The sequence below is a fragment of the Mustela nivalis genome (assembly GCF_964662115.1).
Source record: "Mustela nivalis genome assembly, chromosome: 17".
Taxonomy (NCBI): domain Eukaryota; kingdom Metazoa; phylum Chordata; class Mammalia; order Carnivora; family Mustelidae; genus Mustela; species Mustela nivalis.
In genome coordinates this window covers 59,141,345-59,166,398 of record NC_139036.1, presented here as the reverse complement: position 1 = coordinate 59,166,398, position 25,054 = coordinate 59,141,345, and the positions used below count along the sequence as shown (strand labels likewise).

The 25,054-nt window shown below is 57.2% G+C and overlaps 1 protein-coding gene and 1 long non-coding RNA gene across 9 annotated transcripts in view; one reads left to right on the top strand and one right to left on the bottom strand.

Moving 5' to 3' along the window:
• Positions 1 to 12,681, bottom strand: part of LOC309850932 — a 180,482-nt gene extending 167,801 nt beyond the window's left edge. Inside the window, exon 1 of the long non-coding RNA XR_014304537.1 lies at positions 12,364 to 12,681. This is a non-coding gene — a long non-coding RNA (uncharacterized lncRNA). The remainder of the gene's footprint in view (positions 1 to 12,363) is intronic.
• CYTH1 (cytohesin 1) overlaps positions 1 to 25,054 on the top strand; it is a 75,965-nt gene that overhangs the window by 34,828 nt on the left and 16,083 nt on the right. For 3 of the 8 annotated variants that reach the window (XR_014304500.1, XR_014304501.1, XM_082705504.1), the window contains exons 2-6: positions 20,359 to 20,441; positions 22,028 to 22,092; positions 23,904 to 23,970; positions 24,251 to 24,369; positions 24,651 to 24,731. Coding sequence is in view for 4 of the 8 variants with exons in the window: in XM_082705504.1 (XP_082561630.1) it covers positions 20,359 to 20,441; positions 22,028 to 22,092; positions 23,904 to 23,970; positions 24,251 to 24,369; positions 24,651 to 24,731 (415 nt within the window). In the remaining 4 variants the exon portion in view is untranslated. Of the gene's footprint in view, positions 1 to 23; positions 221 to 10,143; positions 10,520 to 20,358; positions 20,442 to 22,027; positions 22,093 to 23,903; positions 23,971 to 24,250; positions 24,370 to 24,650; positions 24,732 to 25,054 lie in introns of those variants that run through there. The other 5 variants (XR_014304502.1, XR_014304503.1, XM_082705503.1 and 2 more) reach the window with 5 other exon arrangements.

Genomic DNA, 25,054 nt, shown 5'->3' with positions numbered 1-25,054 from the left:
AGCCGGGGAAGGCTCATTGGCTCCGCAGTTCAGGAAGGAGCGCTGAGCTGTCCCGGAGGCGGCAGTGACCGGGGCGGCAGGTGTTCCGGGCCCCACCCAGCCCCCCTGCCTCCGCCCAGGGAAACGTCGTCGGGTGCCTCTTAGTCGAACGACTCCGGCACCGTCAGGGTCCCGCTGGGCTGGGGGAAGATGGTCCTGCAAGCCCCCGGGGAGGACGATGGTGAGTCTGGGTCTCGCCTAGGCGCCCGCAGTGGGGGTTGCGGCTGTCCCCATCCAGCGGGACATCCTGTGATGACAGTTTTATTGCCTTGCGGGGAGGAGCGGACCCCAGACTCGGGGTTTTCCCTCACTGTTCTCGGGAGAAGGACTGGAGGGTCGTGAGTGGTTCGGGGGCGAGGCCTGCGTGGGGCTGCGTGTGACTCCGTGTGTTTCACCCAGAGCAGGGCCCCCGCCCGGCCCCCAGCGCTGCTCTGCGGGGCCTGCGTCCTAGCGCGTGTGTCCGTGCTCCCCGGCTCTGAGTGACAGTGGCCCCGGGCTCTGGGGTCGCCGTGCCCCGACCGAGGGCCACGGTGAAAAGCGCGGGCGTCAGAGCACGGAAGGGGCAGCCGCCGGTAGGGGTGCAACGAGGGGTGGGAACATGCAGAGCTCGTGGGACCTTCCTCGTTCGGTGTCGCTGGGGACTGCGGGGTCCGTGGCGTCTGTGGACGTTCTTCATCCTCTTGGCGCCCTCACGGCACCCACACGGCACCCAGGGAGGCTCCGAGGGAGGGGGTGACACAGCTGAGGGCCCCTGAAGAGAGCTGGGGAGGGGAGCCCCGCGGGGCCGGGGTTCCGACTGCGGAGTGCGGCATGTCGCGCGTGGACACGTCTGTGTCTGGCGACGTCCGCGCTAGGTGGCAGCGCGTTGCCGCCGCCGGAGGGCAGCGAAGTGGATGCTGCTTTGTCGTTGGTGACGAACGCAGGGAAGCTGGAGATAAACATTGCACTCTCGTTCAAGGTAGGTTTTGAGAAAGTTGGAACAAGTTTTGGGGCTTTTTCCTGCTTTTCCTTACCTGGGTCACCACACAGTACATTTCCAGGTTTCACCTGAGACGGCTCATGCCGGACCGGACCCGCGGTGACTCGGAAAGCTGCAGCGTGTGGGGGAGGCTGGGGGAGGGGGCGCGGAGGGGCTCGTGGTAATCCCTCTGCGCGGGAGGGGGCCGTGAGGAGAGGCGGTTCTGTGTGAGCGCTGCACCCCTGCAGGAGGTGATCTAGCTGCCAGGCAAGTCCATGGTCGCCAGGGTCTCTCGTGGGAAAGGAACAGGTCACTTTACTGATGATTCGAGACAGCGGGTGTGAGCCTGGTCCAGGCACACCATGACTCTGGTCACCGTGCCGCATGCTCCCTCATGTCCTGCGGGCCTTCCCGACAGGGGGGCTGGCCTCAGACTCCCAAGGACCCCACTGAAGAGTCCCTCGAGAGGCTGACTCAGGGGGTCCTGTGTCATCAGCGTCCAGCTGTCCCAGAGGCCCTAACGTCCAGCATGCACGGCTCACGGTGTGGTGAGAGTGGGGTGCTGTTTGGGGGCTGGGGACTTAGAGCTCGGGGTTCAGAGATACGGTTCACGGGCAGCTTTGTTTGGAATGAGTCACCTTCAGGAACTGCCGGCTGCTCTCATCACCCTCACCCCTCCCAGGGGCACTCCGTCCTGTCCTCTGGGAATCCGGAGGCCAGCGCAGCTCCCCTTTCAGCTGCCGCTAAAACAGGTCCCTACGGATCCCGAGGGGTGCAGCAGCGGCTCTGGGCAGGCATGAGAGTGAAGGGAGGGGACGGACTTGGCTCTGGCAGGTCCCCAAGACCCCAGGGCAGAAAGGGAAGTGTCCACGTCATGCCCCTCACAGAGCTGCTCTAGGTCCGCAGGCTCCAAAGAGCACACCTAGGAAAGGGTAAGTGGGGGGTTGTGTCTCAAGAAGTTTTCCTGCCGCGCTAATCTCCGATCCATAACCCGGACGTTACAGATGCTTTTGGCTTCTGTCCTTGTGTGGCCCCTGCGCGCCTCGGTTCCCAGCGCAGTGCCGTGCGGGCGAGGAGCGAGCGGCGGCTTCCGCAGGCTGGCTTCCCGTGATCTCGGCCCATCTCTTCAAGGCGTAGTCCCCCTTGTTTCGCCCTTGAACCTTTCCTCTGGGCTGGAACCCGAGCTCCCTGGCGTGTGGAACACGAGGCCCTGGCAAGCTGATGCCGGGCTCTCTTCTGGCGCTGGCCAGTCCTGATGTGTCCTGGGTCCTGACCGCAGCTGTGCCCCCAGTCCCCAGGCACCCGGCCGCCTCGCCTTCCTGGGTATGTGTGTTGGTGTTGGTCTCTGCTTCTCCATTTGGGGAATCCATTTGTCCTTCCGAGCCCTGGCTCGGAGGCTTGACCTGTCCGAGCTCCTTGGTGTCCCCGCGTGTGCTGCGAATGCCGTGTGAGCGTGGCCCTGGCGGCCGCGGGGGCTGCAGCTCCGGGCCTGCACGCCTCCCCGCCCGCCCTGGTGTTCTGTGCAGGGCAGGGGCCGGAGCCCTTTGAATCCGAGCTCCGAGCTCAGGGCGGTCACATGCAGGTGCTCCGCAATGCTGAGCTGCAGTGAACTTGGTTACTGCGAGACGAGGCACTGAGGGTCCAGGGACTCGGCCGGGGCGTGTGAACGGGGCTGTGTGTGTCATTAGAATGTCCTGCTCAGTGAGTCCTGCCTCCTTGCAAACCGGAGCTAGCAGTGCCACCTCCACCGTCAGGAAGCGTTGGAGTTCATAGCTGGGCTTTGCCGTGCACATAGGAACAGAGACGAAGGAGAAACCGGTTAAGCTGTGAGATTCTATGTGAGTGTAAAATCCTATTATTATAGGAAGAGGCGTGGGGTAGAACTAGGCAGAGTGCCTCTCCACCAGGATCCTGGGTTCTCGGGTGACCGCAGAAATCCTCCCCTTGCTGTTGACTTATGGCCCGAGCCCATCCTCTTGGCGCAGTCCCGGGACGGGGCCAGCCTTGTGCTGGACAAGCCGCGCAGCGTGGGGTGTGCAGGAAGAGGGAAGGTTGCGGTGCCGGGACTGGAAGTCCGTACTCCCACGGGTACTCGCGCTCCCTTCCGCGGGGGTTGGGTTTGCATCTTTACTGTGAGGCAGGAGCGCCTCCTGCATCCCGCATCCCCGTCTGCCGTGACAGGTGTCCAGGGGACTCGCTCTGGGCTGAATCTCCTAGGCCCTCCTGCGAGCGCACCAGACACAAATGCTCTCAGTGTCGTCGTAAGAGGGTCAGAACTGCCCTTGCCTTTTCTTACAAAGGTGAGCAGAAACGAGGCTCGGGTCCTGCTTCTCTGAAGAAGCGGATGGTTGTCTGTGGCCTGAGCGAGTTCTGTTACGGAGTCAGAAAGCACCGGCCTGGCTGCCGGCACCCGGGGGCCCAAGTCCCGTAGACAGGTGGGACGTGCAGGTGGCAGGTGGGGTGGTCTCAGCAGCCAGCCCTGGGGGAAAGAAAAGGCAGGTACTGGGGTTCGGTCTTGGCAGGCCTCCCCGGTCTGGGCCTTGAGGGTCCTCATCAGTACACAGAGTGGCTAGTGGGGGCGAGGACATTCCAGTTCTTGTCAACAACACTCTCTGTGGTTCTGGAAGGTTCCCCAGAGTGTGTTTGTGGTGGGGGCTGTAGAACCTGCATGCAGTTTGCTTCTGGTTGAAGGATGGAGGGCCAGACCTTCTGAAAGTGTTTTAGGGTATCAGGGTTTCACGTTTACCCTGCATTTGGACAACCCCCCGAAGGCACATTGTTCTGCCCTCTGCCCCTTTTCTGTTTGTCCTCCACTTGGCTGAGATTTCCATGTTAGAAATAGACTCTTGTCGCTGCTGCTGGCCTCCTATTTGCCCTCCGAGGAGCTGCAGCTGGGACAGTCCCTAAACGCAGTGTGTTCTTGGACTCGGACGGCCTCTGAAGTGACCTGGTCTAGCCCAGTCAGCTCTGCCAGCGAACATCATCGCCGTGGCTCCGGGAGGGACTTCGGGCTCAGCTGGGAGCTCATGTTCAAGAGCACAGCTAGGGCACGGCCATCTCGTGACCCCCCGCACGCGTCTCCCGAGGATGTGATGTGCCTGGCTCCGTAGAGGCCGGTGACACGCTGGGGGAAGCGGAGACGGGCAGGTCACCTCTGCTGGGGGTTCACACTCACACCAGTACATCCTGCCTTCCTTAAGAGAAGAACCTCTTCCTTACTGCACAGCGCTGTCACGGAAGAGCCGGTCAGTGTCTTTTCCTGGTTAGTGGCTTCTCTGCATCTCTTTTCTTTCTGGTATCTGAAGTCTCTGTTCTTCTGTATTTCTGGTAAGAGTTCAGGACACTGATATAGAGACTTCAGACGGATTCCCACATACAAAGCCACAGCAGCATGGTGCAGGTACAGCGGGTGCTAAAAGCTTTAGAGCAGGGGCGCCTGGGTGGCTCAGTGGGTTAAGCCTCTGCCTTCGGCTCAGGTCATGATCTCAGGGTCCTGGGATCGGGCTCCCTGCTCAGTGGGGAGCCTGCTCCCCCCCAACTTTCTCTCCCTGCCTCTCTGCCTACTTGTGATTTCTGTCTGTCAAATAAATAAATAAAATCTTAAAAAAAAAAAGCCTTAGAGCAGAATCCAAGTGTGTTTTTCCCACAAAGGGCATATTTAGGCATCAATCTGAGTAAATATTTTGGGGTAAATGGCCAGTGGCATTTCCATACATTCTCTGAATAGAAATGTCAACATAAAATGATGTTTTAGGGGCACCTGGGTGGCTCAGTGGGTTAAGCCTCTGCCTTCGGCTCAGGACATGATCCCAGGGTCCTGGGATCGAGCCCCCCGTCAGGCTCCTGCTCCCTCTCCCTCCGCCTCTGCCCCTGCTCGTGCTCTCTCACATAGATAAACAAAATCTTAAAAACAAAGAAACAAAAAAACATCGGAAAAAAAGCGTGGCCTTAGTTGTGGAGCCCGACACAGAGAGGTAGACCGTGAGGCGACCCCAGCCCTGGTCTCTGAGGAGGGTCCGCGCCCAGCTTCAGGTTCGTCCCTCTCTCCAGAGTCTGTGTTGGTGCCCCTGCTGCTCCATGGTTGCTGGTCACACTGAGGATGTCTTAGAGAATTTTCTAGACCGTCACTCACAGATCAGCTCCTCCTTTCTCGTGACGGCGGGTGTTTAAGTACTTTGTAACTTTCGCAACTTCCGGAGGATGTCGGTTGGGTCAGGTTTTTTTTTTTTTTTAAATTTTTAAATTTTTTATGTTTTATAAACATATAATATATTTTTATCCCCAGGGGTACAGGTCTGTGAATCGCCCGGTTTACACACTTCACAGCACTCACCAAAGCACATACCCTCCCCAATGTCCATAACCCCACCCCCCTTCTCCCAACCCCCTCCCCGCAGCAACCCTCAGTTTGTTTTGTGAGATGAAGAGTCTCTTATGGTTTGTCTCCCTTCCGATCCCATCTTGTTTCATTGATTCTTCTCCTAGCCCCTTAAGGGTTGGGTCAGTTCTTAAACAGAAGTGCTGAATGGACAGGTCCGTGGCTTTTGAGCTTTGGTATGGCAGAAGAACAGTGCCGGGTTACCCGCCCCTGGCCGCTCGTGTGCCCCCCACGCCCTTGTCAGGGTCCCCCATGTCATCAGATGTTTAATTTCTGCCCGACTGTTGGGGAGCAGTATGGTATGCTGTTAATTGGCGTGTTTTAAATTCTCTGTTTCTAGAGAGTTCGGGCATTTTTCCGTGTCAGGCCGTCTATATTTTTCTGGAGCATCTGCCTCCATGTCCTTTGCCGGTGGTGTCGGTCTTCGTCTGCCTGGGCTTCCTGCTGCTCCTTGGGGACTGAAGAATGACCCCTGGCGCCTGCTTCTGTGTTTGCTGTCCCCGGCTGTTGGCCTTTAGCTGGTCGGGCTCCGTTTCCACCCAGAAGCTTTTCGTCTTCCTGCGGGAGACAGGCTGTCCGAGACCGTGACCGGAGTCATCCATGCTTTATGCTAGAACTGGGATGGTTTCCTTCTCTACGTTCAAGTCCGTGGTTCGGCTGGAATTGATGCTGTGGTAAATGAGCTGGGCGTCCGCCGCGTCTCCCCCGGTGCCTGGCTGGCTTGTTGCCCCACCGCCAGGGGTTGGCAGCACACTTCTCTTTACATTTGTTTCTGTTTGTCATTTCTTCCCGAGACTGTGTGACCCGAGGCGCTGCCAGGTGGGTCAGCGTCTCTCGAATGTCCCTTGTGCTGTCCCCTGTCACCGAGCCTCATGGGTCAGCCTCCAGGAGCGACTCTCTCATGGCACCTTTTGTCTCTCTCATGCTTTTCTGGACTATCTGTGTATAAACTTCTTCATTAGAACTTTATTATTACTTCATTTGTGTCATCTCTGTAAAAATCTCGTTGGAGATATACGTAGTGCTTTTAGGACCTGTGACGTACAGACACCGGGGAGAGACCTCTCCCTGCTGGGGTCTTCCCGCCTCCGCTCAGGTCTCCCTTTGTTTTCCTGGTGACTCTGTCCTGCCTGTGTGAGAGGCTGGCCCTGCCACATGCTGGCTCTGGGGGTTTGGGGCTTGGGGGTAGAAGACAACTGGTCCAGAGAAGCCAGTCACGACAGAATCTGCAGGGCGACCAAGAGGCGGGGATCTGTTTACTAGAGGGACAAGTGCCACCGGAAACCTTCCCAGTGTCAGGGGTTCACAGGCAAAGCCCCCACCCCCACGGATCACATCTCCTCCCGAGCTCATCCTGGAGAAGGAGAAGTGCCAGCCGGGTCTTGAGGGCAGAGACCGAGGCACCGGCCTTCGCCGTCTCCTGCTGCCGCCTCCTGGCTGTCCTCCCTGCGGTGCTGCTCCCGGCTCGGCTGTGCCCTATGCCGAGGGCAGGAGGTGCAGAACCCCGAGAGCAGCCTCTCAGAATGCAAGGCCTAGGGCGCTGGGCCTGCGCTGGCGCTAGGAGGGGCCCCGTCCCCGCGGCCAGGCCTCGGTGCCTGCCCCAGCTGCGGCCCGCCCGTGAGCGGCCCCCGCGACCGGCCAGGACGCAGAAGGTGGGTGCCCAGCCCGGGGCTGCCTCCCTTCCTCAGCTTCTCTCAGACTTCGGGAAGCCTTCTCTGGACCCCGGGCAGCTCCAATAAGGTCTGGTTCTGGGAACCAGGTTCTCCCACTTGGGGCTTGGAGGAGACACTGCTGCTCTCTCAAGAGGTCTGCAGGCCCTTCTCCGTGGGACAGAGGTCAGTCTTCGCCTCTCGCAAGAAGTGGTTATGCTTTAGCTTTTACTAAAGAAAAATAAAGCACGTCTCAGTGTCAGGAATGGAGTACAGCTGTTGACGCTCTGCGTCCCAGTTGCCATGTGCCAGGAAGGGGGGGTTGAGACCCGGGCTCTCTGTCCACTGTGCGTGCTGGGGCGTGGCGCTTTGCCTAGGTCAGCTGGGGCTTGGCAGTGCCTCCGGCCGAGGATTAGCACACTTGGGCCCTTGACGAGTTGAAGTATAGGAATTTACCTCCGATGACCGAGTAAGTGGTGCGGACTGCCCCGCACGCGTGCTGGGGTTCCCCGGGGCCGGCTCCATGTGTCTGAGGCTGCGCTGGCGGGAAGAGGGCAGGACGTGAGCCCTGCGCAGGGGCGTCTCGTGCCAGCCCGCGGGGGAGCTGGGGGCCCCGGCAGGGGCAGAATCCAGAGGTCTTCGTGTCAGAGTCAGAGGACACGGTGTGGCTCCGGTTTCCCCCCACCTTTCCGGAATGTTCGCCCCTTTCCCTCACGCACCTGTCCCTCTCCCCAGCCTGGCGCGCCCTCTCCCTCCTGGCTCCGGCCTTCAGAGCAGGCTGCAGCCTCAGCCCCCGTGGGCAGCCTGTGGCATGTGGCTGCCGTGTTCACCTGTTGCCAGTGTCCTCTCTCGTACCCGCCTGATTCTTTCTCCTTCCAAGGGAATAGTGACATGTGAGCTCTTTGGGGGCTGAACCGTGTCTCGCCATCTCTGTATCTTCTCGGTAGCTCACAGGGCGCCATGCTTATGGTGGTACACCCTTTTTTTTTTTAAGATTGTTTAATTAGCAGTCTGAGAAAACCATTTTTAAAAACTCTTATTGTCTCTCTCGGTGGATTTCCTGAGATGACTAGATAGTCTGGGAACGGTCCTTGTGTTTGATCACTGTGATTTCACGAACTTGATCTGGGGCTATTTTAGCATCTGTCCTCTCCATACACGAGGAGGACCACCCTGCAGCCATTCTGCCGGTAGCTTATTGCTCTGACTTCTCGTCTGTTCACGTCCCGTGTCCTGTGGTCTGTGCTGAGAACTGACTGTCCTGGGTTCTGCTCGCAGCCGCCTGTGGCCTGGGTTCAGGCTGAACCTTTGCCCCGGCTCCCAGGCCGCAGGTGAAGCCCGGCGGCAGGTCCTCCGATGGCTGGGTGGCCGTGGGCGTGGTCGCCTGGGGGCACCGTGACTGCGTCTCAGGCAGGAGGTGAGAGGTCGGCAGCCACCAGCAGGGACGTCCCTGCTCTGTGTGTGTATAAAACAGTGGTGTTGCCTCAGAACAGCAGGCAGAGCCCCGGTTGGTTACTCACGTAGAGCAGGGGCCACTGCTGGACAGAGGAGCCCCCTGGAAGGACAGCGCGTCACCCGACGGTAGGCTGCATGAGTGGACACAGAGGGGCGGCGTGGGTTGAGATGCTCAGGTGACGGTCACAGCACGTGTGGGATGAGAGGGGAGTCTGTCCGCTGTGGCCCCAGAGTCTTCCCTGCGAGAGGTAGCTTCTGAGGGTCGGTGAGCACGAGCCCCGAGACACAGGGAAGTGAAGGGAGACTGGGAGTGAGAGTTGGGGGGACAGGAGGGCCCTCCCGGGGGGCAGGCCGGAGCGGCTGGCTTTCCAGTGGAGCGACTGTGTCAGGTGGGGACTCCGGGTGCGCCGCTGTTGAAAGCTCTTCCTTTTGCCGCCCAAAGCAGAGGGTTCGTGAGTAATTCTGAGGTTTATTTTTCATGGACTTGGTAAGATTTTACAGATGAGAACTGCCATTTTGGCACAGAAGTAAAATAGTTCCTATTATGACTATTTCTTCAAAGACGGAGTCTGGGCTACAGAGATGAGATATTTGGGTCAGGTCTGGTGACCCTGTGCTGGTGACAAGGAATCCCCAGGGGCATGCAGCCTCTGTTAGTAGGACGAGGGGTGGGGTGGGGCCAGGCCTTGCGGGGGGCGGGGGTGCCTCCTCCCAGCATCTTCCTAAGAACCGAAGACTGGAAGTTGGGTGGGGGCCGTGGGGATGGTTTTGTCTTCTCCATTGTTGGTCATGGGGAGCAGTGGTGGTTAAGCAGGGCAGTTCTGCCTTCCGGGGCACATGTGGCAACACCTAGAGACACTGTGGGTTGTTCCATCTGGAGGTGAGGTGGTGGGGGTGCTCGGCTCAACCCCCTGCTTTGCCTGGACGCCCTTGTGACGGAGAGCGACCGGCAGGAGGTCACAGAGCCCCGAGCTGGTGTCGTGGTTTCTCTTCTCTTTTTCCTCCAAAGTGCTTCTTTGGCACTTGATTGTAGAACCTTGTGTCTCTTCCTCACCCGCTAAAGACAGCTGCCTCGGGTCATCTCGTGCTCCGGTCTAATGTGGAACCCACGTCCTGGGTGCTGGGGCTCCAAGTCTGTGTGTTTAAGGGTGCCCCGTGGGTTGTCCCCGGGTCCTCTGAGTTTGAGAGCCACGGCTCTTGGGCTGCAGTGATGTTTCGTGTCAACGGCCACCTTACGGTACTGTCCCTGAGATCAGCTCGCCGAGCTGCCGCTAACCAGAATGTGCTGGAATGTGGTGCTGCCACCTCCCGTGTGGGAGTGGGAGGCCAGGCCGCTGCTGGAAAGGCCGGAGCACACCTGTGTGGAGACGGGAGGCCTGGGCCCCGGAGCATGGGGGCCTTTGGTCAGCATGACTGTCTGCTGCCGGGGTGCAGGGCAGGAGGAGGGGTGGCCAGATGCCGAGTGCGACGGAACAGCCTCCCCCGCCCCGCCCCGTGGGGCTGCCCCGTTGTCTCTGCTCAGTAAGGAGAGGGCACCTCAGGGAAGGGTTAACATCCTCTCAGTGAAGCAGCCATCAGCCTCCTGCTTCTGGGGTAGAGAAGAGCGAGCGCAGCCTGCGAGCGATCTGCACCCCTCCCCCAGGAGGCCGCGTGGGGGGCAGTAGGAGGGGCCGGCTGTAATCGCATTCATGGAAATACGCCCGCGAGGAGCTGAGCCGAGCCGCACACAGCCGAGTGTCAGCCGGCGCAGCTCCGCGGCCATCTCTGTCCCCGCCGGGACCGGCTCTCTCTCCCGCTCCCTCTCCGTCCAAGGTTTCCACTCGGCTTTTGTTCCCGGGCTGCCTCCCCCACCCTGGTTGTGCCGGCGCACATGCCCTGCTGGCTCCGTCCCTCCGTCCGCCGGGGGCTGCGGGAGCTCCCGGGAGTCTGGCGCCGTGGGGCCGCGGTGCCGGCCCACCATGGCCTCTGAAGCGGAGAGCGGCGAGCGGCCCAGGCTTTGACGGGGGCTGCGGGGGCTGCCGGAGAGGGGACTCGCCTTGGGTAAGAGGCCGGGTGGTGGCGCGCGGGGCATCATGCGGAGAGTGTGGTCCGCTCGGGTATGCTCTGCTGCGCCCCCCCCCCAGCAGCACAGCCGATGATGTGCTGCGCACGCGGCCCTCTCTGCATGACCGCCTCGGGGTTCTGCGTGTTCTCTCCTCCTAGGGTTTTTCCACTGGCTTCTTGGGGTAGATGTTCCAGTATTCAGTGTGGTTTTTTTAGGCCTGAGGTTCAGGAGCAAGCTGATGGCCAATTTGGGTGGCCCCGGCTCGGCGAGGTGAGGAACAGGACAGCAGGAAGAGAGGGTTGGATGCAGGACGATCTCTCTGCTCTGGACCCAGCCCGTGAGCTTCGCGTGCCTCTGAGGACTTTGGAACCACTCCTGGGAGTGGCTAGTCCTCCTCCCAGCAGTACGCCCAGAAAAGGAGTTGGAATTGCACATTTCATTGCATCCTAGGGGTCCGTTCCAGCGATCAGACGGACAGAGAATATTTTAGTGTGCCAAAAAATAAGGGTTTTACCAGGAGCTGGCATACAAATAGGTTTTCGGAGCAGGTGAAGTGAGACAAAACTGACCTCTTAAACCACCCCCCCCCCCCCCGCAAGCCTCTGTTTTGGACTGAAAGGGGTGTGGCCACACAGCTGTGCCACGGGAGGGGTACCGCATCGGGCACAGGGGTGTTCCTGGAGCCCTTCCCTCGGGAGAAGAGGTGGCGAGTGCAGATGACTTGGTCTGTTGTGTAGGGAATTCCCAGGGTTTCCCCAAGAGCTGAGCACTCTGCCTCCTGTCTTAAGGGGGCCAGGCAAGAAAATGGTTGTCCCCTGCTGAGCTGGTTCCAGCTCTGCTTTCCGTTCCTGTGATCCTTTTAAAGACAGCCTTGCAGACAGAGAGTGGAAGTCTGAAGCCTGAGAGAACCCTGCCGCAGAACTCCAGCCGGAGTGCATCTTATCGCTGTCAGGCTTGAGAAAAGGTGGAGAGGGTTTCTAGACTGTTTCTAGTTTTTACCTTTCATTGAAAGCAGATGTTAACTTTGTTTTTCTTTTTTTTTTTTTTTTTAAGATTTTATTTAATTATTTGACAGAGATCACAAGTGAGCAGAGAGGCAGGTGGCGGCGGGGGGTGGGGGGCAGGGAGAAGTAGGCTCCCTGCTCAGCGGACCCTGGGATCATGACCTGAGCTGAAAGCAGAGGCTGAACCCACTGAGCCACCCAGGTGCCCCTAACTTTGCTTTTCTAAACCAAACTTTGAGGATACAATTTTATGATTTCGTCTCTTTTACTACCTTGAAATTTGACCTCATCTCCCTTTGGTTGGCTGGTTAGTGCTGGAGTTTTAGGACTTCCTGGATAAAATGTGTCCATTCCCTTCTGTGTGTAAGGTAAGAGGACAGAATACCCTTTTTCCCTCTAAGTGTATGGGGCTGTGTGGGTGTGTTTTCATTTTTTAATAAAGCTTTTGTTTTTAAGTGATCTCTACACCCACCATGGGGCTCGAACTCGCAGCCCTGCCATCTCGAGTTGCCCCAATACCTGAGCCAGCTGGGCATCTGTGGGGCTGTTTGATACCTGTTCTCCCGTTTGAGAAGGGCCGTGATGATGACCGCCCATTCCAGTTGGGGCAGGGTGAGGGGCTTGGCCGGAGATCCCGGAATGGCCTGGCGAGGAGTGCCCCCAGCAGGGGTCCTCCTCCCACCCTCAACCCTGGGTAGCCGCTCTGGACTAATGAGCCGCTGAGGCGGGAGCAGAGCTTTTCTTTTTCTTTCTTTTTTAATTTCCTTATTTGACAGAGAGAGATCACAAGCAGGCAGAGAAGCAGGCAGAGAGAGAGGAGGAAGCAGGCTCCCCACCGAGCAGAGAGCCCGATGCGGGGCTCGATCCCAGGACCCTGAGATCATGACCTGAGCCGAAGGCAGAGGCTTAACCCACTGAGCCACCCAGGCGCCTCCCTGGAACAGAGTTTTTCTTAAAGATGCAGAAAATGGCAGTAAAATCATTAATGTATCTGTCCTTCCTCCTACATAGGAGACTTGGTGGCTTTCGTGTGGACAGAAGTTAAACTGGACTAGTAAATGTTCACATGGCCGTTTGCTAGAGGGACGCTGGCCTCTCTGTGCTGAGTATCAGCTGTGGGCCACGTGCTGATCTCACTCCTGCTCTGCGATTCGTGCACAAGTTCCTTCAAATCTAGGCGGGGCCGCCTGGGTGGCTCCGTCGGTTGAGTGTCTCAGTTGAGTGTCGGACTTTGGGTTTCAGCTCAGGTCGCGATCTCCGGGTCATGAGATCAGGCCCCTCCCTGCACTCCGCAGGGAATCGGCTTGGGACCGTCTCTCCCTCTGCCGCTCCTCCTTCCTTCTCCCCACCCTGAAAATGAATAAATCAATCTTCAAAAAAAGAAAATCTCCTAGGCCATAAATTGGTGGTGAGACATGGCCGTAAGTCGGTCGGGGGACAGGAGCACAGTGAGCAGAAATCAGGGAGTCAGGATACTGCCCTTAACTTTCCGTATGTTTCATTCACTTTTCATGAGGGTGACGTACACACGAAGTAAAACTGATGGTCGCAAGCAGACGGTTCGGTCGCGCTCCGGATAGTCCGTGTTGTGCAGCCAGGCTCCAGAAGTTTCCACCTTGTAAAATGGAAACTGGGTCCCCGGTCAGCACCGCCCCCCCAGCTCCCTTCCCCCGGCCCCTGGCAGCCTCCGTCCTACTCTCTGTCTGTGGATTTGGCTGCTCTGGGGACCTCAGGGAGGTAGAATCCTACAGCAAGTGGCTTTTTTTGTCTGGCTGCTTTCCCTGAGCCTGCTGTCCTCAGGGTTCATCTGGGCTGTAGCTGGCGTCAGGCTGTCCTTCCTTCTTGACGTGGAATGACACTGTATGCAGGTTAGAAAGAATGCCTGGTCTTGACTTAGTAGGAAGGAAGAGTCCTTGGTTTTCCAAAGTCAGCAGACTTTCTGTAAAGGTCTGATGTGATCATCGGCCCTGGTGGTTCACCGGCGCAGCCGGGTTCCGGCTCTGGTCCTGTCGCTGTGCTGTGTGCGTCCTCCCTGTTTGCCCTCTGGGCGTGCCAGCCGTCCTGAGGCCTGTCTCTGCCTCGGAACCGAGGCTTTCACTGCAGTTCCTTAGTCACCGCAGCTTTTTGTGTTCCGTGTCCCTGTGCCGCTCTTTACTCAGAGCTGCTCTGTGTGTGGGTCGCCGCCTTATCCCTGCCGCAAAGATCTGACCCCAGGTCCTCCGGTGTCAGCTTGGGATTGAGAAGTTTGTGCAAGTTTGTTGAAATGTGAGATTACAATGTGACTTACAATGTGAAAGACTCAAGAGATTAGAAGGAACTCGGGCACTGTGGAGACCAGTGCCCGAGTTCCTTCTAATCTCTTGAGTCTTTCACATTGTAAGTCACTGGGATTTCCTGGGAGACCAGGTGACTCAGCCCATCGGGTGCGGCCGTGTGAGGCATCAAACCGGTAGGATCTGCAGAGGTCTGAGGTTGGTAGACGCAGGCCCTTCCACCTTTTAAGTCTTTGGAGGGGAGGAAACCGCCTTCTCTCCCATGGACAGCGTCCCAGATATGTCCTCTCAAACCCAGAAGCTTTTGTAAGTGGCTGGGTTCTCTGGCAGCACTTTGTAGAGAGGGTATGAGAAAGCATGTACTTTGCCACTGCTGCTCTGTTCTAGCCGGGGCTCCCAGTCGGGTGTCTGAAGCTGTGTATTTTCAGTCTCATAAAACATACAGATCTGCGAAGGTTTGGCCCTGCTCACGCCAGCGGGTACCTCTGGTCCCGGGGCGTGTCCAGACACACTGATGCCCTCCCTAGCCTGGGTGGGAACTTGGTCTAGGGTGTTCTCTCCTGCCTGTTTACCTTCTCCAGGCATGGGGGTGGGGGGAGAAGGACCTTTCTAGATTCTTGGCCTCCCTTCTTAAAACATTTCCCTGCTGTGCTGGTTTAAATTTGGACCCCTCTTACCCACTGAGAGGCAGGGACTACATATAAGAAGGCGACAGTGGATGGTCACGGTTGGAAACAAGGCGAGTGGCGTGTTTTCCAGCCAGGCAGAGGGCTCTGGTGTCGCCGGAGGACCTCCGCGAGTGGTGTCTGTCCCGAAGCACACCTTTGGCACTGCCAGGGATGTAGGGCAGAGTGGTCCGTGTTGGCCGGCGGCCGCCTGTGCTCCTGCTGAGCAGGAACTGCTCTCAGAAGAACTGCTTTCTTGGTCGGACTTCATGGCGGATTGCTGGGCACCTGCTCCTGCCTGCGGAGGGGGGGGGCGGGCAGGGGGAGCCGCTGAGCCCAGCGGGATTGCCGCCATGTGCTTGTTTATGGGAGCTGTCCCTTTAAGACAGTCCTCCTTTGTATGTGCTGGATGGAGCCCATTGCGGCTCTGGGGCTCTGCGACTGGTAAAATCTGCAGAGCAACATTTAAATAAAGAAATAAATGGAAGCTTCCCTTGTGTGGGTTTTCTATTCACAGCTGAGCACAATGGTCCCTTGTTGTCCACACTTTAATCCCCTGCATTGAATTGGAACCCCGCAAGGGACTGGGGAGGGCCCATCCTGCACTGGCCCCCTTGCTGGAAGGGGGACACCTTGTAAATTAACCTTCGCAGGAGTGCGTCCCAGAGGCCTTTAGACCCCCAGGCGCTCTGCCCCCCATCTTTTGTGCTTGGGCCGCTGCCTCACTGGTTGCCATTCTTTTCGAGAGAAGGGGGCTTAGCCGCCTTCCTGGCACAGAAGCGTGGCCGCAGCACGTGGCATTCGGGGGAGGAGGAGTTGTTTGTTTCTCTGCCATCTGGCCCATCAGCCGATCTTTTCTGTTTAACCCTCATGGCTTCGAGGGAAAGCCGTGGCACTGGTACATGCCCTCGCTGGGGCCCAGGCTGCTTTTCCAGGCACGTGAGGTGTGGGGTGTGTGCGACTGTGTCTTGCCTAACTGCCCTGGCATGGCCTGCCCCATCCGAGGGGTCCCAGACCCCCTCCCTCCCCAGCCATGGTTTGGATCCTCTCTGCTGTTAAGTGAAGGGAAGCATTTTCTCCATGGCGTTGACTTTCCTCCGGGGCAGTGTGTGCACGAGGGCTTGAAGTGAGGGGGTGACCTGCCCTTGATGAGTTTCGGTGCAGGAGGAACGTGGGTTAGGGTGCTGGGTTGTTTCCTGTCGCAGGGAGAACTGCGTGAGACCGATGAGATGCAAACCAGCCCTTCTGTAAAAGAAGTTCTCGGGGGATTTGCTGAACCCAAAGGCAGGCAGTGCCGTGGCCGCAGGCGGCTCAGGCTGGAACGCGGTGGGCAGGGAGATCCTGCGGCTGATGTCGGGAGGTCGGCGCCCGCGGGAACACGTTTTGTTTATTCCTGCTGTAGATTAGCCGGTGCTGATCCCTTCTGACCTTGGGTCGCAGAAGGCCTGTCTTCTCTAGGGACCACAGACGAATGTTTTCACAAAGTTTCCATTTTAAAAGTGCAGTAGTATTGGGTTACCTGGGTGGCTCAGGTCATGATCCTTTGGTCCTGGGGTGGCGGGGGGGGGTCCCTGCTCGGTGGGGAGCCTGCTTCTCCCTCCCCCTCTGCCTGCCCCCACCTCAGCTTTCTTGTGTGCACTCTCTCTCAAAAAAGTGAATAAAACCTTTTTTAAAATGCAGTAGTGCCAACATGTATTTTTTGAGCCAGTATTCAGGAGCTCATAGGACCCACCTCTCTATTCGCAGACCCACTCCCCAGAAGCAGCCGCTAGCCATTCACTTTTTCTGGCTTTTCTCTTCTGGTAGCTGCCAAGTGCATGTTAATGTTCTCATCCCACTGATGGGTTTGTCAAAGTCGGAGGTGGTCCCTCGACCTCTCCCACTTCACATGGTTCTCTCCACTCTGGCTGTCCATTCTGGATGGCTCCTCAGTGTTTGGTTCCTTTGTGTCCGCTTTTGGAACTTGCATACACATATTTACAACTTCATTTATTTACAGCCTCATTTTCTTGTTCGTTGATCTGTTAGCTCTGTCCCTGGTTTTGTAAGCAGGTGCCGTGGGGACCCGCCTTGCCTCCCCCGCCCCCCCGCCCGCCCCCTCGCTCTGGCCTGCACGACTGATTGCGGGCACCCATCGGGCCGCGTCTGCGGTCCGACTCCAGAGGTTGAGAGGCCGTGCGCGCACCGCTACACGGGGGTCCTTCGGCCTGGCGCTCTCTCAGGAGCTGCCCCCGGCGAGGAGGCCCAGAGGACTCTGCTTCCTCGCCTCCTCCCCTGAACGCTGCCCGCTGTGGCTGCCTCACGATCTCCTTCATTGTTGCTCTGTGTCCCGGGATCCTCTTTGTTCGTTCAGAGAAGGCCCCGTGATGCCTCCACATCTTAGAAATGCTCCTTGGTGGTCTTCCCGTCCCTTCTTTGCGATGGGCTGCTTGCCGGCCGCTGGTCACCTTCCCGTCCACACACGAGAGCGCGCGTGTGTGTGTGTGCGCGCGCTCCCTCGGGCTCCCGAGGCTGCTCCTGCCCCGTCCTGGTGTCCTCCTCCTCCTCCCGAAGGAGCTCTCCTGTGTCTGAAATGATCCTGTTTTGTCCTCCACATCGACTGCGAATTAATTCTAGGGTCAAAGTCATTTTTATTTAGACCCTCGAAAGCCCCTCCTCCATCTCCCACTGTCACTCCGGCCACCTCCTCCCCTTCCTGCTCATGGAGGTTTAGGATCATCTCGAATCCTCTGACTTGGGCATTTTTACAGTGAGCGTCTCTCCGAGTGAGTCTGTCTCTGCTTCTGTCTTCAGGTCTCTTTGCTCTTAGTTCTGCACGTGCCCCGCCTCTATCTTTTAACCCCTTTTTGATGGGAGGAAGCTGGGGGACAAAAATGCGTTTAATTTCCAGGAGCGTCTTGTTTAGCTGTCCTTTTTCCAGAGTTTTCTGTTCTTTTGAAGTCTTCTTTTGTTCGGCTCCAGGATGGGTTTTCTGTTCCCTGCCTTGCTGGTGCTCGTCTGGGGTGCAGGTTCCGCCGTCTCTGTGGGTGTAAGACGCGGTGGCAGAAGGTCGAATGGGTGCTCCGTGTGTGGGGCGGGCCTCGTGTGCATCGAGGCTCTGCTTTCGTCTGGTTGGCGGGATCCGGCTTCGCCGGAAGGGCAGTGCCCGGTCTCCCGGCTCAGCTGCTTGCTCAGGGGTTTTGTTCGGCCGGGGGTGCGGACATCCGCAGCCTTGCTCTGTCAGGCACTGTGCCGGGCTCTGCAGACCGGGCCGGGACGGGCCCCCGCGGCCCCCGGAAGGAGGAGTTGGCACTCTGCTCTCTGTCCCAGAAGTTTGTTGAAACCTCTTCTGCCATAGGCCCCTCTCCATGCCTTTTTGGTGTTAGAAGTTTATAGCTTTTAAAAGATTCCTTTACTGTTTCCAAGATCCTGTGCTGGCAGGGGAGGATCAGCAGCAGGTTCTGAATCGGTGCCCCAGAGGCTCAAGGGTGACCTTCCCGTAGAGTGGTCATGCGCCGAGGCTAACCAGGACCGGGTGAGCGTGAGGTTCTGGGAAGAAAGCAACCGCAGAGATTTTCCACTCTGGAAGGAGAAACACTAGCTTCTCCGGGCGCACAGCAAGTCTTGAGATGCACATTTTCTCCATGCTCGGTCTGTTTTTCATCAGCCTCGTCCGAGGGCTATAGTCTTGCCTCTGCTTGGGTAGGGACGCGGTGATCTGATTACACCATCGTGTGCCTTCAGAACCGCAGCCTGGTTAGTCTCCCCCATGGAATAACTATTACAAATGAACTTTTGCCTCAAATTTCCAAAACCATGTTATGTTAGAAGAATATTTGTCTTCTAGAATCTCAGTAAATTATTTCTTAAAGGGATCCTCCAGTCTTCATGGGCTACAAAGTCTGCTCTGTGAGATGGAGAGAAATTAGAGTGCCTCCTTCAAGTGTGCTTTTCTCGAGAATGGAGCACGTGTCCATAGAGTCTCCTGCCCCGGAGCGGCGGGCACCCTGCCCTGAGCTGACGTGTCCCGGGTCCAGCTGCTCAGGCGGCGCTGTGAGCGCTCCCTGGAGTTCCAGGGATGCAGCGAGGCCATTCTTGGAAGGTGACCCGGGCCGGATTTCCGTCATCTGCCGGCAGCCTCCAGCCTCCGGCATTGGTGCCTCCTACTGTGGGACTCGGTGCGTTAGGCTGTGCCGTCCCAGCCACCGTGAAGAGAACGAAGGGGAAAGGATAGAAAATGCCAGTGGCTGTCCCATGAAGAAGGTACATTTTTGGTACTGTTGTGTATTCAGATCAGGCCGTGATCGCAGATGCATGTTTTAGTGCGTCTTGAGGACGTTTAAAAGACACTTCTCTGGAGAAGGGTCAGGGGAGCTCTGCGTAAAGGAGAAGTTAGGGGCACCTGGGTGGCTTGGTTGGTCGAGCGTCCAGTTCTTGATCTCAGCTCAGGTCTTGATGTCAAGGTTGTGGGTTCAAGCCCCACGTTGGGCTGCGTGCTGGGTGTGCAGCCTGCTTAAAAAGAAAGCCAGCTTGTCTTATGGAGGTAGTCGACCTGTGCTCTAGACATCATCTTTGTCGCTTCTGCCCTCTCTTGTTGTCTTCCGTGATTTGTATAAACTGTTTGGGGAAAGTAAGTGGGCTGTGACCGCAGTAGTGTCTCAGTGTCACAGAAACACAGTTGTGGGTCCTGTGTTTTCAGGCAGAGCCGCTGTCCCTGCTCCGTGCTGTCGGTGGAAATGTAGTCTGAGCCACAAAATGCAGTGTTACTTTCTGTATGTAGCCCACGTGAGAGCGGTTGAAATAGTGTATTTTACTCATCAAGTAATGAGTTCCGCATGCGATGTAAAATGCACTGCGGAGGCATTTGTACCTTGCACACGAGCTCTGGCGTGGATCGCACGCAGCCCTCACGTGGGCCTGGTCCCGTGTCATGGGCTCAGTCGCCACGGTTCTGACTCGTGCCGGTGCTGACCCCGTCTGGAAACATCCTCCTGCTGTCCCCTCCAACCAGCTGGGTGCCGTTTGCGGTCGCCAACGCTCTCCAGCTTCCGTGGAGCGCCAGGCTCTGGGCGCTTCCTCGGGTGGATGCGCAGCCTGACGAGTGCGGGGCCGCGACGTCTGCCCTAACGCTGAGGACGCGGGCCAGGCGGGCGGCTGGCCATGTGCGGCAGGTTGGAGGCGGGGTTTGAGCCAAGGGTTTCCTGACCCGAGTGCTTGTGTTCCCCTCTGACCGAGGGGCTGCCGTCCCAAGCCCCTGTTCCTGGAGGTGAGGAGCTGTGGCCTCAGAGGGGGACGTGTCCTGTGAGAGGAATTCAGTGACTGTTCTCAGTGACTGTTCTCAGGATGGGCTCAGGAGAGCATGTAAGGCAGAGAGCAAAGTCTCAGAGCCAAGCCGGCACTCGGCTGGGCTAGATCCTTCTGGGCATTTTTTCTCTCTGTGCGGATTGGTCTGTCCCTTCCCTGTCCCCGAATGGCACAGAAGTGTTCATGTTGTTTTGCAGGGACCACCCCCTCCCCACTTCAGGGAGTCTCAGAAGTGGTTCCGGGTCGGTGGGGAGGTCCACGAAGGGGCTGAGGCCTCAAGAGACGGGTTCACGGGGGCCTGAAGCGTCCCCGCTGACAGGGCTGAAGATGGCCAGGGCTCAGCGGACAGTCCCCTTTTATCCCCGGCCGACCTCATCTGACCTCAGGCGGCCTTTTCTCTCCCGTTTCCATGGCAAGCGCTCTCCAGCGAGCTTTTTCTCTGTGAGCAGGGTGCTGTCTTCCTTCGGGGAAGCTGAGGGAGCCGGAGCTGTCCCCATTTCCAAACCGGCTTCTGGCTCTTCCGTGGTGTCCTTGTCCTTCTGTGGTCTCGGAGTCTGTGTATTTTTGGTGAGATAAAGCTTTCCTAGTGACATTTCCTCCTTTCTTGTAGTTCCCAGTGACCTGACCGCAGAGGAGCGCCAGGAACTAGAGAACATCCGGCGGAGAAAGCAGGAGCTGCTGGCCGACATTCAGGTAGGAGGTCACGGCGGTGACGCATGTGGTGTGACAGGTGTCCTTTACAAAGGTCTCCTCGTGACATCTTCGAGTTGACACCAGCGCCCCCCCCACCCCCGCCCCAGCTCTGAGCAGAGCGTAGTGACCGACAACCACCTTGGTTTCCCCGGTGAGAAGAGGGAGGCCTAGCTTAGGTGGTTGGTGAAGCCTCACCCGCCTGCTCGGTTGCCAGAACCAGGGGAGCCTAGGCCCCCTGACTCCCACGCGGGCTTCTCACTGCCGAGGGCGGCTTGGGTGAGGTTTTGGGTGCTTGGAACATGGACTTTGGGCTAAGCGAGACCCACGTCCCATCCTGGCGCTGCCTCTTCCTGGACGAGTGATCTCAGGTGAAGGATTCGTTGAACTTCAGTTTCTTCCGCGTGAGATGGCACGAGAGCACCTGTTGGGAGGCTGCTGTCAGGGTTAAACGGGGCCCCGTGCCCCACGACATGCTTCAGCTGTGAGCATGGTTTCATCCATCTTTCTAAGATCCTTTGCGTAACTATGAAACTTTGTAGGACGTAAGTCATAGAAGCCATTGGTTGGATGATTTTAGCCCTTGGGGCAGCAGGTGTTAGTCTTGTAGAATTCTTCGCAAAGCCTTTGGGCTTTCGGGGGTGGGAAGGGGAGGGAGGGAACATGCCCTGGAACCCCCGAGCTGCAGAGTGTGCAAAGGGAAGACTTGCTCTGGTGTTGACTTCAGTAGGATTTGATCATTTGCATTAATTCTTTGATTTTTGTTTCACTGGTAAATGCTCGGAAGTCTTTCTTTTTTTAATTTTTAATTTTTTAAATTCTTCTTCACTGTACCAGAATTCATTGTTTATGCACCACACCCAGTGCTCCATGCAGTCCGTGCCCTCCGTAGCACCCACCACAGGCAGGCCCACCCCGCCCCTTCAGAACCCTCAGATTGTTTGTCAGAGCCCACAGTCTCTCATGGTTCGTCTCCCCCTCCGGCTTCCCCCATTCACTTCTCCTCGGAAGTCTTAGCCGTTCCTCACTCGAAGCCCCCTTCGCTGGGCCTGTCCATTCCGAGGGTCTGTGTGGTGTTACCCATGAAAGGGGGCGGGGGTAGAGAGCCGGGAGCTCGGGTGGACATTCCCGTGGCCCGCGGCTGGGCGGCAGTGTTAACCCAGCCCCAGCGCCGCTGGCCCGACAGGCTGGGCCGGGGGCCCCTTCGTCCTGAGTCTGCAGACACAGGCGCGTAGTGGCTGCAGATCTGATAGACTGTATCAGCCCCCTTTCAGGGGAGAAGTACGTATTTTACGCAGCGTCTGTGATGATGAGCTTCCGTAGACAGTGAGCTCCTGGAGGTGAGGAGTGGCCTCTTCCACCTCCGTGTTCCCTGAAACGTGTACCATCTGGTAGGAGCGCAGCACGTATTTGTCGAATAGATGGATTTTCCAAATGTTAACGATCTTTTCCTCCGGTTTGTCTTACTTTATTTCATTTTGGCTTATTTTGTCTTGTTTGTGTTTGGAGAGAGTTATGTGAGCTGTTAGAGAGGCTCTTCTCACCGGCCATCGGCCCCTCCTGCTAATTCTGACCTGTCTGTTTTGTAGAGGCTCAAGGATGAGATAGCAGAGGTAGCTAATGAAATTGAAAACCTCGGGTCCACAGAGGAAAGGTGAGTCTGTCCAGCCGGCCACTGGGTGTCGTGACCGCAGCCTCAGTGAGCATCGGGCCTGTGCTTGTGGCCTGCATACGGGAGGGGGGCACTTTCCGTCTTCGGTCCCTGGCAAGTGCACGGGTCCCATGTTTTCTGTCCCCCTGTTCCGTGCAGGGGCTCCGACAGGTGACAGCCTCTCACATCATGACGGACACTGAGCCAGAGAACTCCAGAGGCCCCCAGACCCGAAACAGCCCTTAAGGGACTCTGCAAACTAGCGTTCCTTCCCTCTGTTGTCCACTGTGTTTGCATTGTAGAGTTTGTGCTTTTCTTTGAGTCCAGGAAAAGCTTAATGCCACTCGCACCATTTCCAAAGGCTGGAGCGCCCAGCTGTGTGTGGGTGCCCCAGGGGACTCGCTCGTGCCTCCCTGACGCTTGGGAGCAGAGCATGGACATGGGCATCCTAGTGCAACCCGACGAGGGTGGTTTGCAGGGTAACGGCCCAAAGCGTCAGCGACCTCCAGAGTTTAGTTTTGAATGGGCTTCCCAGACCGTTTTCTAAGTATTTAATGCACTAACTGGGCTGTCTCTAACTCACTACATGTCTGTATTTTTCTAAGCCTAAGTCCCCTGTCTGGCTTCCTAAGACCATTGGAGTTTGTTATTGCAAGTGTGTGCGGGCAGTGCCGTTAGAGACAAGCGAAGCGCAGGCCTCCCAAGAACCCGTCTTCACTTCCGGGCTCCGTGCTGTCAGTTTGGGATGATAGCTTTCTTTCTCTCTTTCTTTTTTTTTTTTTTTTAAGATTTTATTCATTTATTTGACAGACATTAGATCACAAGTAGGCAGAAAGGCAGGCGGGCAGGGGGGCAGGGGAAGCAGGCTCTCTGCCGAGCAGGGAGCCCAATGCGGGGCTCAATCCCAGGACCCTGAGATCACGACCTGAGATGAAGTCAGAGGCTTAACCCACTGAGCCACCCAGGCGCCCCGGATGATAGTTTTTTTAACTTCACATTTTAAAATATTATAGATTTAAAGCAGTGGATACATTGGAGCCTATCAAAATTTAAAACTTATGCTCTTAAAGATACCGTAGAAGGGAACAGGTGAGCCACAGACAAGGAGAAACATTTGCCGTGGTGTGTCTGAAAGAGGACTGGTGCCCAGAATATCTGTGCAGAGAACAGTGCAAGTCCGTGACAAGGAGATGCCCAGAGTGAAGAGTGGGCCTGGGGTCCCTGGCGTTGGCGAGCAGCGTAGCCCCTTCTCGTCCTGTGCCTTGTGCCCTGTGCCGTGGCCGGCAGCAGTAGTGCCTAGGTGATCACTGGCGGGAGGTGAAAGTGAACCTGGGAAAAGTGTCGTGCAGCAGCGCTTACAACACCATCGCTTTGCCTGGCCCCAGCTGCAGCCGCGGGCGAGCCGGCCGGCGGGCACAGGGCAGGTGGACCGTTCACTCACGTGACACAGCTTCACTGGGTGGTAGAATGTTCTATACCTGGTCATGGTGAGGGCCGCACAGCTTTGTCAGCTTACTAGAAATCGTTCAGATGTACACATAGGATGCGTATATTGTGTGATACATACATGGTACCTTGATAAAGATTTTTTTGTAAAATCACGTTAAAAGGAAAGCCCTAGCATAGAAGGGACAAATGGACATGGGGCTGGGGTCAGGATTTCAGCTGACCTTCCACACATAGACCTACGTATGCCCCTGCTCTCCTGATAGCGCTTTCTAGACCCCCAGCAAGTCCGTGGGTGCAATGACATTCGTCTTTCCGAGCCTCTCAACAGCCAGAGGACTAATGTTGGCTCCGGGGTTGTTTTACAGGAAAAACATGCAGAGGAACAAACAGGTAGCCATGGGCAGGAAGAAATTTAACATGGACCCTAAAAAGGTGAGTGAGAGGGTTCTGCCGCTGTCCTCGGGCTCCATGATGGGGTCGCTGCCGCGCTCAGAGCCCAGCGCCATCCGTCACAGCTTCTTGCCCTTACGTAGAGCACACGACCCCTCCTCACGTCCTCAGCCCCGGTTCCTCAGCTGGGGCTCCCCTGACCCCCTGTGTCCGTTGATCCTTCTTGTGTGTGCAGAGCACTGACACCCGATCTACCGCTGCCCTTTCCCTCTGTTCTGGAGGTTTCCAGGGCAAGTGTCATCGGCATCCTTGTCTCTTCTAGGGGATCCAGTTCTTAATAGAGAACGACCTGCTGAAGAACACTTGTGAGGACATCGCCCAGTTCTTGTACAAAGGGGAGGGGCTCAACAAGACCGCCATCGGCGACTACCTGGGGGAGAGGTGAGGCCTCGCCAGACGGGGGGCAGAGCGGTCTGGTCAGGAGCTCTGGCATGCTCAGGCCAGGGGGAGTTCTGTCCTGAGGCAGCTGAGTCCTGGGGCACAGTGGCTGGTGTCCGGAGGTGTGGGGAGAGAGGAATGTGGGCCTCTTCCTTGCTGTGCGTGGAGCCTGCGGGACCACGGGACTCAGCGTGGAAAGTGCCTGGTGGGGCTGGACGGTGCGGGTTCTCAGGCTCAGGGTCTGACTTCCGCTCCCCGCCCCTGTCTTTTGTTTTTCCTGTTAGAGACGAGTTTAATATCCAGGTTCTTCACGCATTTGTGGAGTTGCATGAGTTCACTGACCTTAACCTCGTCCAGGCGCTACGGTGAGTGCGCTTAAGGAGGGCGCCCTGGAAGGTGGGAGAGGCAGGCCTCCGGTGCCGCGCCTGTCCCGTGTGGCGCTTTGATGGAAGGAGGTTTTGAGGGCTCTCTCGGACATCCCGAAGAACCCATGGCCGAGAGGACTAGTTGGTTAAAGAGAACAGAATGACAGCATATCCTGAAGGCAAATTCTACACAACTCCTCCTCATGTCCTTCATTTGGGAAATTTCACTGGGAAATTGGTGAATGTTTATATTTTGAAATTTTTCCAATTTTCCGTGTAGAAAATGCTTGAATCCCTGCCCTAGAGTAGGAAGTCAGTAGCTG